At 35.5% G+C, this 11,788-nt stretch overlaps 1 protein-coding gene and 1 long non-coding RNA gene across 5 annotated transcripts; both read left to right on the top strand.

Annotated features, from left to right (window-relative positions):
• Positions 1-1,005: 1,005 nt before the first annotated feature.
• LOC107494405 (uncharacterized) lies at positions 1,006-7,447 on the top strand. Its single transcript, XM_021125001.2, has 13 exons — positions 1,006-1,092; positions 1,182-1,330; positions 1,459-2,308; positions 2,395-2,462; positions 3,117-3,199; positions 3,759-3,858; positions 4,003-4,088; positions 4,170-4,252; positions 5,538-5,665; positions 5,755-5,856; positions 6,062-6,355; positions 6,443-6,565; positions 6,857-7,447. The coding sequence occupies exons 2-13, from the start codon at positions 1,232-1,234 to the stop codon at positions 7,238-7,240; spliced, it is 2,400 nt and encodes a 799-aa protein (XP_020980660.1). The 5' UTR covers positions 1,006-1,092; positions 1,182-1,231; the 3' UTR covers positions 7,241-7,447.
• A 512-nt stretch (positions 7,448-7,959) lies between these two features.
• LOC127748557 (uncharacterized) lies at positions 7,960-11,772 on the top strand. 4 transcript variants are annotated; one of them, XR_008010657.1, is made up of 6 exons: positions 7,960-8,249; positions 8,875-8,985; positions 9,323-9,984; positions 10,672-10,748; positions 10,845-10,942; positions 11,176-11,772. It is a non-coding gene; the product is annotated as an uncharacterized LOC127748557 (long non-coding RNA). The 4 variants fall into 4 exon arrangements; XR_008010658.1 differs by having other exon boundaries at positions 7,960-8,338; XR_008010660.1 differs by lacking the exon at positions 8,875-8,985.
• Positions 11,773-11,788: the final 16 nt, after the last annotated feature.

Below are 11,788 nucleotides of genomic sequence, written 5' to 3'. Positions count from 1 at the left end.
TTCTTTTTGTTTTAAGCTTTAACAAAAAAAAAAAAAAACTCTCTCTCCTCTCACCTATTCTCAGTCTCTCTCATCTCCTATGCTAGAGAATAAAGACTTCACCTGAACTTTAGCGCCGCTCACCCTCTACCTTCTCCTTAATTATTTTTTTCACTTATTTTTCATAATCTTTGTATTAATAATTTTCATTAACTATTTATTTTTATGTTAATTTATTTTCATAATCTTTACATTTTTATTTTAAGTTATTTCAATGTCTGTTTATTTTTATTTGTTTTCATAATCTTCATTTTTTATTTTTATTTGTATTCTTATTTACTTATTCATGTTAATTAAAATTACTAAAATTAAAAAAATTACTTATATAACAATAACTAAATTAAATAATAAAATAATTAAAGATATAATTATCTTTTTATAAAAAAATTTAATTTTTTTTCTTAAATATTATGCATATAATTAAAAGTATTAGATAATAAATTTTTATTATTTGTAAACATAATAAGTTTTATGTATTAATAATTTGACTATAGCAATATATATATATATTATTATTTTTTTTTTGTTTTCCACGGTATCCTCTAATCCGCCAGGTCAAGGACTAATCCGTCGCAGTACTGAACTCCATTTAAGGGTTTGCCCCCGACAATTGTTTAAGCGGACTAGTAGGCTAACCTCTAGACCAACCCAACTTAGTTAATAAATATATCTTTTACATTATTAACATACATCATTTTTTTTTAGTTTCTTTATAAAAGCTCAAAACAATGTCCTGCACATTCTTGCTTTTTTAATCTATTTAAGAATATAAAATCTAAACAGTTTTTATATTAGAACATAATGATAAAAAGAAATTCAAAAAAGATTGTATAATTTCATTTTGTACAAAACAAGAAGCCCATTTACTCTAAGTAAGTCCAAAAAATTTCAGCCCAATTTTAAAAGATTATAATCACTTACATTAATAGTAATTTTCTTAAACTAAACTTGCCCCAAGTACCACAATGTCTGCATCAACCTGCAGTAGCAGCCTTTTGTGTTTGCAGTTCTCCATGCAAGTCAGAAGAAAGAAGCCACACGTTATTGTCTGATGTACGCACTTCACTATCTATATGTATGGATGTTTTTTCTAATTCACACCATAGAACTTCCCATTAATCAATCACCACTTTTTGAAACAGAGGGAGAAAAGGGAAAAAAAATTCTATTCACTCTCTCATATTGAGTCGCAATGCCTCAAACAGAGGCTGAGAAATCGCGGCGAGAACTGAGGAAAGAATCCCGTTTGGCAAAGAATGCATCCAAACACCAATCATGGCTTCACCACCAGGTACCTTTCTATTCTCATTCCTCTACTCTTCCTTCTTTTTTTCTTTTCTAAAAAATAAACCAATATTTATGCCTTGTTTCTCACTTGAACAATGTAACCTTTTTTTCACGATTATTGTTTGTTTACAGAAATCTCGAGCTATCAAAAGAAGTAAAGATGATTCGGATAGGAAAACTAAGACAAACTTTGAGCAACCAGTTAGTACTAGTTTTGAGGAAAAAGAGGGTTTAGGGTTTGATTCGGATTCTGAGAAACATGTGACACCTGAAGAGAATGTTGTATCAGTGGCAATTTGTGGCTCTGATGCTAAGAAAATGAAGAAGTTGAAGAAGGGTTCTAAGGGAAGTTCCAAGAAGAAGAGTGGCAAAGAGTTTTTTGGGCTGGATGCTGATATAGCTGCGAAGAAGGATCTTGAGTTGGAAAGGAAGCTTTCCAAGAAGCTTAAGGTGAAGGAAGGGAAATTGAGGGGTTTGGATGATGGGCTGAACATATTGCTCGAAGGAATGTTGCCTGCTATGGATTTATTTGGAGAAGAGGATACTCATGGTGCTAGTGAATTGCCGAAGAAAAGGTTGAAGAAGAGCTTGTTGAGTAAGAAGCGTAAGGAGGAAATACTGCCAAATGAAGGGATGGAAGCAGAGACAATAAATGGAGTATTTGAGCTCATGAGAACTTCTGATCAAGATGGAGCATTAGGTGATGTTGCTGATTGTGGAACTGTGAGGAAGAAGCATAAGAAGAGAAAGTTGTTGAGACAAGAGCAAGAAGATAATGTGGTGGATGATGATGTGTGCATATCGAATACTGTAGAATCCGTGGCAATGGAGGTGGCATCAGAGGCAATGGAGGTGGCATCAGAGCATGTTTCTGCTGAAGTTCCAGCAAAGAAAGAAAAGGGAAAATATATTGCACCTCACTTGAGAGCTCGTGCTGGAAATGAACCTGAAGAGCATACTCAGATACGAAGACGTATACGAGGTATGGAGGACAGGATTTAGTTTTGGCTTCACATGTCTAACTGTATACCATGTATTGATTTTTTTCTAAATTGAGCTCTTTTGTAGGACTTCTTAATAGGCTTTCTGAATCTAATGTTGAATCAATTACCGGAGAATTGTCGGCGATCTTTCAGGTTCACTGCACCATTAGTTGTATTGAAAATGAATGCTTATCTGTCTATTTGTGGTGCGTTATCGAAAGAAACTTTGTTATGTCATTTTGAAATGGGAAAATAAAGAGTTGCAAAGAGAGGGAACTTGGGTAGACACTAGGAAATCTTACCAATTGTCTCTTTTTTAAAAAAGAAAAAAAAATCTTACTGCATTTTTAAGATGAAGATTCAATGATTAATCTCGAAGAGCAATACAATGTACTTGTTCTTTTCAAATTTGGAATATTTAAAGGTAAAGGGTCAAAAGATCTTCTGCTAACTCTAGCTTGAAGGTTGAAATTCTGGTAAAAAAAATATTCCTTATAAGTAGAATATGTTGTCGCTGTTTCTGTTGGCTTTTTTTTTAGAAAAAAAACAAGGGTCTTGATGATTTTCTCTATGTAAAGAATGGATGTCCACTGTCAAAGCATCTGAACTGCTCCATTGTCCCTTGTGTATGCTTCAAATTACACCATATTGTACTAATGCACAGTGTAGTTGCTACCCCAATCATTTAACTTGTTTATTTAGTTTTTGTTTGCTTGACAAGTTGTTTCTATGAAATATATAACCACGTAAGAAGTTGTACTATTCTATAATCTATACCATAACAGTTTTGATGCAATTCTCTTCCAGTCTGTTGCACGTAGTGTTGCTTCACACATTATGATTGAGGAGGCTTTGGCATCATGCTCAGGTGGGCCACGGGGCAATGAACAGTTAAGCATTTGAGCCTTTCTATTATAGTTACCCTATTTGGTGGATTTGTTGTTTCTGTATTTAAAATAATTTGATTGGGAAGCATTGTATTATCGATGAAAAATTTTCAAATAATAATGATGATAATAATAATAAATGAAGATCCTGAACCAAATTCAGTTTTAGCCTTAAATGAAGAGATAAATATTATTAAGCCATTAAATTCATTGTACAGGGCTTCAGTCAAATACTCAAATTTAGTTATAGCCTTACTGCTAGAGTACCCAGCACAGAAGTGGGAAAAAGGCAGATAATGTTTTTTGTAGAACTTAGAAGAAATATATGATTGAAAGGAAAAGGTTGTGCACAAATCGGTGTTGGTTTAGGACAAATTATTTTCATATTTTGAGTTTAGAATCATATATTTTTCTACTTCAAATATTATAATACTAATTCATAATGTCGTGTTCAGTCCTTGAGTATGTCAGATCCCTCCTCTTTGATCTTACATTGAATACTGAACAATGTTGCTTTTAGTTTAATTGACATCCCTCTCCCCTTCTTCCTCTTTTGGTGAAGGTACGCTGCTGTTTTTGCTGCATTTGTTGCAGGGATGGCCTGTTTAGTTGGTGTTGACTTCAGTGCAAAGTTTATGGCATCCTTTGCCAAATGCTTTGAGGTAATGCTTGAAAAAGAAGTCCAACATGCTGATTATATATATATATTCTTTTTTAGTTTTAGTTTCTTCATCAGATCACCCTTGTTGCCTCATTGTATTGTGCAGACTGACTGTAGTTTATAATCTTCACATATTTCATTCCAGGATGAGTACCTTAAAGAGGATAATCTCTCTCTGCGGAATCTTACACTTCTCTTATCCTATTTATGCATATTTGGGGTCTGTTCTAGGTGGGTATACTGCACCAAGCATTTTGAAGTATTAAGTGATTTTTAACTGTACCCTGACAGATATCTTCTTTAATGCTTTAGTGATTTAATATATGACTTTCTAGTCATGTTGAGCAAGCGTTTGACCGAGATAGATGTCTCTATCATATTGGCAGTCCTACAGTGTAAGATTTCTGTTTTTCCCTTGGGTGTTTTTCTAGTTTGTAATGTTCCCCCTCTGCAGTTTGTTTGTTGTTTCGTGGGGAGGTGGGACAATTTGACATTAAGGTTACGTTTGTTTCTGAGAACAGACACTGAGAACAAGACACAAAGGATAGAGACACAATTTTGTATTCTTGTATTCTGTTTGGTGATAAATTAGAACAAATTATGAAAATCCAATTTATTCTCATCTTTTTTCATCCAAAAAATTTGAGATGAAAAATAAAATAATAAAAAATATAATTATGAAAAATTAACAATAATAATGAAAGAAAATATAAAAATAAATTGTGTCTCTTGTTAGTGTTTCTGTCAGGATGGACACAAAATACATTAATTCAGTGTCTCTGAATCCAATGTCTTTGTCCATGTCTCATCTGTCAAACACGATTTTGTGTCTCTGTGTTCTGCCCTAGTAAACAAACGCAGCCTAAGGGACTGAATGCTATAAATTTTCAGATTTTAAAGTCAAAATTTAAGCTTTTTCACTCTTCAGAAGCATTTTTGACACATTTGACCAACTTTTTATTCTACAAGCCATACATGCATCTTATGAAATATTCCATAGGTGTATTGAGCACTTGGAGTTTTCTTATCTAATTTCTCGCTCTTGTATTTGTTTTAATTTGTTTGTGGTGGTTGACTTGTTGTATCTTTGGTAAATTGCGCTCACATCCTTTAAGATTTATCAAAACTACTTGACCATTCTTCTATTTGACCAGTATACATTCTCCTCCCTTGTATTATGCCAACTGCACGTCTAAACAGTACACTTAGGTCCTCTGGTGTTAATGTAATTAACAGATCCTTATACATGTGTGTGTCACCAGTGTACTAATAAGAAAAATACCCTTAAATAACAATGTTAAAAGAACAAGAATCTTTATAGTTATTATTCTATCTTTATGTGTTCTCTATGCATAATGAGATTGTGGGGGGTGTTAAAACTGACCTTTTTTCTCCTCGTTTTAATACAAATTCAGTGTAATGACATAATAGAGGAGAGGTGAGTGTATACTGGTCAAATAGAGGGATGGTATGTGTAATTTTGATGACCTAATGTAATTTTACCATTGTCTGTTTATTCTCTTCGGTCTTTGGGGTTGGTCTTATATTTTAATCCTTTTATCTCCTTTGCTTATGTGAATTTATAATTGTTACTAATGTACTTCTCTAGATATTCTTATAAGAAATTCCCAATGGATGAACCATATCTGACTTTTATCTTTATTCCATTGGTCTTTATAGGTTGTGGAATGAAAATTAGGGCTGATGATCCAATTTCCATGAAAAATTTTATCGTTAGTGTTCAGAAGACAACAAATGACCTGAAGGCTTCCTCCAGAGATAATCATGAAAAGGGAAATAGTAAAAGAGTGAGCATGCTATATTTTATTATTAGAGAAGTGGTTTTTCTGGTTTTTCTGCACATAGTTCAGCACTGATTACTTGGTAACACTTGTAGATGGAGTTCATGCTTGAAACCATATGTGACATCAAGAACAACAAGAAAAGACAAAAGGAGGACCCTGCACACCACACTCGGATTAAGAAGTGGTTGCAGAAGGTTGCATTCTTATGTGGCATTATTTATTATTCAATCACCTTTCTTTGTAGATATTACTTGTAAAAGATAATTACTTTTTTGGCGCGGGGAACAAATTTATTTTAAGACTTTTATTTTTAAAAGATGTGAAGAAAAGAAAAGTGTTCCTGGTGATTATTCTTTTCTTCATTCCCAGTGACTTCTGTTTCATTTGTGTTATTTCCAGTTAAGAGTGGATGACATTTTACTTAGAGGTCTTAAATGGAGCAAGTTACTTGATCCTGATAAGAAGGGTCAGTGGTGGTTAACTGGGGATTTGGCTTCTGCAACAGATAATGTTGAAGAAGTTGCTAACAGAATAGACAAAGATGTTCTTGAAACACAACGAATGCTTCAGCTTGCTGCTGCACAAAAGATGAACACAGATGCCAGAAGAGCAATCTTCTGTATAATAATGAGTGGTGAGGACTATATTGATGCATTTGAGAAGCTTCTTCGATTGGAATTACCTGGGAAGCAGGTCAGCCTTTTTTTTATGTTTACTAAACTGTGTTCTTTCAATTATGAGACCCTCCATGTTGACGTATCTATTTTCTTAATGCTACAGGACAGAGATATAATGCGGGTTCTTCTCGAGTGTTGCTTGCAAGAGAAAGTTTTTAACAAGTATTATACGGTGCTGGCGACGAAGTTGTGCGAGCATGACAAAAATCACAAGTTTACCCTGCAGGTAATGTTCCTCTTGTTATAAAACTGGTATGAATGCTAATTTGAAACAGAACTATATATTGCTTTTCTGTATGGAAAATATGACAAGAGGTAGGTGATTATGAGAAACTATTTGACTGTGATCAATAGTTGCACCAATGTGGGTGCTTGCACAGTTGTGACAAAATAGTGCTGAGGAATTCTCAAATGCTTTGGATATCGAATTTGAATTGCATTATTTTGCTTGATTAATGTTATCATAACAGCACTTCATATTAATTTATGACTCATTTTTACCCTACCGTTTTTGCAGTTTTGCATTTGGGACCACTTTAAGGAACTTGATTCAATGCAGCTTATGAGGTCAATGCACCTTGCCAAATTTGTGGTTGAAATGGTTTCCTCTTTCACCCTCTCCCTTGCCGTGTTGAAGACTGTGGAGCTCAGTGATCTCAACCTGTTATCCCCCAGAAGAGTTATGCATTTCCGCATGCTGTTTGAGGCCATCTTCGAGTACCCCGATAGCACTGTCTGGAATGTATTCACACGTGTGGCCGTGGCCCCTGAACTCGAGGGTCTTCGACAAGGCATTGAATTCTTCGGTAGAGAGTACATTGTCAAATTCAACAAAGATCTAAATCAGAAGTTTAAGTTGGTAAAAAGAGCCCTTAATAATGTGGAAGGAGTTTTGATGTGAATGAAGTGTTGAATTATATTCCCAATTTTGTAGTCATGCTAATTTTATTTAAATAATTCTTACATATCCTTCTAAATTGACATGTTCTAGTCTTCCCGGGCCCGGAGGTAAAACTATGTAAGAGATTTCGTCAAGCATTACTATTAAAATCCTATTACTAAGCTTGAAAATTTTATAAAATGCGATAAATTTATTATTTGAAATTAAGATACTATGCTGATGAGTGCATGTGAAACTATGTTTATGTAACTAAGAAATGAGGTTCCATTTGTGGCGCACCTTCCGAAATAGGTGTGCTTACCGTGAAAACCGGACCGTTCATCGACCGATTTAGTTATTGGTTTATTGATTCATTGATTCAATCGTGGTCTAACCATTTAATAATAAAATAATAAATAATTTATAAATAGTAGTCTAATAAAAACTTAGTCATTCCATAAGAAAATCACCATCTATAACAATGCAATTCCAATCACTGAATACCAATGTTCTGAAAATCGGATCCAATGTTCTGAAAATCGGATCGGATTGGTTGGTCAAACTAGTTTGACCGTGAACTGGCAGCGCAAACGATTCGGTTTACTAATAGAAATTGCTATTTTAAAAACCGAATACGAACTGTTGAACTGGCTAAGAACCGGCCGGTCAGATTGGACTGGAATCCGGCCGATTTATAAGAAACGACGCCGTTTCCTTCCTTCGTTGAAAGAAAAGGAATTGCACGCCTTTGTTCCCCTACCAGTCCTTTCTCCAACTCTTTCCTTCAGCAAATGCCCTAGCTCCACCAAAGAAAGCAAACCCTAGCCTTCACCAATCTTGTCACCGTCTGTCGGAGTGAGAAACTGCTGCTGCCGCCTCCGTTGCACTCAAGAACTTCCGTCTTCGTGCTATCGGCGTTCGCTACTTCGATCTCACCAACCCCTGTTCGCTCTCCATCCCCTATTCGCTCTCACGAATCGCCTGGTTGCCGTCGTCCGCGCGCTCAACAGCTCTCCGTCGTCCGTCGAAGGTCAATGCTCACTGCTAGTGGCTTGTTCTTCGTGTTTTTTTTTATTGTCTGTTCAGAAATCAAACCCTCTTCGTGCTTGTTCTTCGATGGTCAGTGATAGTCGTTTCTAGTGTTTTTGTTTTCAATGCTTGATGATTATTGATTAAGTGATGCGTTGCTGTTTTCTTTTTTTACTTTGTGCTTGAGATTGGATGCTCTGTCAGTGCTTAGTGCTTGTTCTTAGTTGATTGGCTTTGCTCACTACTCTGGCTTGTTCTGGCCTGCTCTTGATTGATTAACTCTGTTACTGGCTTATTGATTGATGATAAATTGCTACTGATAAGTTGTTACTGTTTTGTTAGGGATAAATTGTTACTGTTATTGATAAATTGTTAGGGATTACTTGTTACTGTTTTGTTATGTTTGTTGCTTAATGCTAAAATGGAAATCAAATCAAATGCTGTTTGTTGCTGAATGATAATTTTTGTTGCTGAATGCTGTTGGTAGTATTAATTTTGTGCTGCTATTAATTTTCTGGCAGTGCTGCTGCTGTTTTTAATTTTGTGAATGATTTATTAATTTCAGTTATGGATGATAGTATTAACCTGCTGTTTTATGCTATTAATTTCAATGAAAAATTTGCCAGAGATGTCGAGGGACTCTTAAGCTTATATGGAGCTTCACATCTTAGGATTCATGGAGAAGACATATTAGATGAAGCTCTTCGATTCACCTTAAATCCATAACTCTTGTGAAGGTTATTTTGTTTTATTTTATTTTTCAATTTGATGATATCTTTGATCTTTGTTGCCTATGTTAGTTGGTGTTTGTTGATGGCCTGGAGTTTTGAGCTGTTTGTTAGATGAGTTTAGTTGTGATAAATTTTGATAATTGTTATGCTTTGAGAAGGTTTGGTCAGTAATTAGGTTGAGCTTGAGTTTAGATTGTGATAAATTTTGATAATTGTTATGTTTTGAGAAGGTTTGTTTCGGTGATTAGGTTGAGCTTAATTGTAGAAGAGGTCTTGCTACTCAGTTGTAAGATTGTACAGTATTAACTTATTAAATGATTAGAATTGCATTTTGTTTGTACAGTGTTGACCTATTGAATAGTATTCAGCAATGTTCTGAAAACCGGACCAGACCGGCCGGTCCGATCAGTTCAACCTCGAACCGGAGACATAAACGGTTTGGTCTGATGTCTAAAACCGGAAATTATAAAAGCGGATGTGAACCGTTGAACCGGGCAGAAACCGGCCGGTTTGGATAAAACATCACAGTTTTGCGCTTTATGGGGAGAAACAAAACGCGCTTCTCCATCTCCTTCCTTATTCCTTCGAGCAGAACACGCCCTGCCTCAACCCGGGAAAAACCCTAGCCGCCACCACCGCTGCAGGGAGGAGCCGTGTTTGCCGCCGTCCGTCGCAGTCAGGGGCTTGTCTCCTCGAGTGTTCGTGCGTCACAGTCAGGGGAGTTCTCCAAGTCTTCGACCTGTTCGCAGTCACCAGTCGCAGGCGCACCGCTTCTTCCTCCAGCTCGGCGGCCGTCGTGTTGTCGCCGTTGTTTGTCGCCATCTGTTGCAGTCAGGGATTTGTCTGAAATGTTTGTTTTACGGTTTTAAATGGCAAAGTGATGCGAAAAGTGGGTGTGGAGGTTGTGGGGTTGGAAGCCCTAAGGTTCACTGGATTCCTTAGAGAACAATGCAACAGAATAACATGAGTTTTGAATCAATGTACATTGTTCGAATGCTGAAACAGGTACTAAACTACTAAAACCATTCCTTTTTGTTTTTGCTTGAATTTTAGAAGAAAGAGCAATGTAATGTATTCCTTTTTATGATTCCATAAGACCAAGGTTAAATTAAGAATTCAGGTGGAGTTGAGTTTTGTTTATGAGTAATTAAATGCACGAAATAGGAATAGGATTACTAATTTCTTTTGTGACTTTCATTGTTCTTTTCCCCTTGTTGTGCTGCTGTTGTTGTTATGCTGCTGTTTTGTTATGGCACTGTGATTTTGCGATCACTGATCAGTGTTTTGAATTTGGAATTTCTGATTAGTGACTTGTTAAGCTGCTGGTCTTGTTATGCTGCTGTTTTGTTGTGGCACTGTGTGATCACTGATAAGTGTTTTGAATTTGGAATTTGTGATTAATGACTTGTTAATCTGTTGTTGTTGTTATGCTGCTGTTTTGTTATGACACTGTTGTTGTTATGCTGCTGTTTTGTAATGGTTGTTGCTGAATGCTAAAAATGGAAATCAAATCAAATGTTGGTTGTTGCTGAATGAGTAGGGTAGCTACCTGCCAATACCATATATAAATAAACTGATGAATGATGATGATGGTAGTGGAAGGAGAGTCAAAGTGTATAGGTAGTTGGCTTTATATGTGCTTGATTGCAAGACAATTATCTGAAGCTTTCTATTGATTGCTTCTAAATATAGGTCACTTGTTGCCAACTTAGCAGCTGCTAATTGCTACAAGTCTGAGCATTTGAAAAGACCAGAAAATTGGGCATTAGGTACCCAGTTTATTTGTTTGGACCCCTTTATATCTCTATATCTGAATAGTCCTGATGACCGACATTTGTTATTGTTCATGTTTTGTGTGTAAACAGTTGAAAAAGCCAAGTATTACTACATTGCTGGCTTTTTCCTAACTTTATCTCCAGATTCCATTCAATTAGTTGTTGAACATGCTGTTGCAAATAACAAGGTATGATATGGATAGAATGTGGTATTTCCTTTTGATTAATGATATAAGCCTCTGAATGTTGTGCTTAAAACTTCTAATTCAAAAATTTCACTTGCCATAGCATGAATTGTAATTTACACCATATCTAAGGACCACCGATTAGATGAGTGAGATTTTATATTGGGAGGATTCTTTTGCGCACTAGTTAGGAGAATTTATCATTGACCATTCCATTTTTTTTTTGTTGTATGCAGGTCTTCACCATGAACCTTTCAGCCCCCTTAACTTGGAAACAACACTAGATCCCGTTTATGGCTTGCTCGGCAAGAAGAATCTGTTGCTAAGAGAGATCGATCTCTTACAACAGATGAATGCAACTCTGCCTAAGATTAAACCGAAAAGGTCATCTTGCAAGGTTCAGGTTTATGTTCAGTTAGCATAATACCATAGAATGATCAACATTTTCTCACTGAACTAGCTCGACATTCTTTTGAAATTGATAATCCTTTATCTCCTCACATTTCTAACTTAGAATCTAAGGTGTTAAGTGATCCTATTAACCCTCAAAGTCAAAATTTAATATTTAGATATTTTTTTACTATTTAACTTTTGAGTTTGTATTTTGATAAGATCATATGAATTTGGTTGATGATTTTTGTGTAGTGTTTTAAATTTGGAAGATATTTTAGGATGTTTATTTATTATTTTATTCTAAAACGATTTTTTTGGTTGAACCACCGGTTGAATCGGTTGGATTAATGAACCAATAAACCAGTGACTAGAGCGGTTTGATGATCTGTCCGGTTTTCAAAACCTTGGTTATTAGTTTAACGGTGGTCACTCGTTTACCTGATTGATTTAATTATA

This window comes from Arachis duranensis, chromosome 6 (assembly GCF_000817695.3).
Source record: "Arachis duranensis cultivar V14167 chromosome 6, aradu.V14167.gnm2.J7QH, whole genome shotgun sequence".
Taxonomy (NCBI): Eukaryota; Viridiplantae; Streptophyta; class Magnoliopsida; order Fabales; family Fabaceae; genus Arachis; species Arachis duranensis.
Note: the sequence above shows the minus strand (reverse complement) of the source record. Positions and strands in the feature narration are given on the sequence as shown.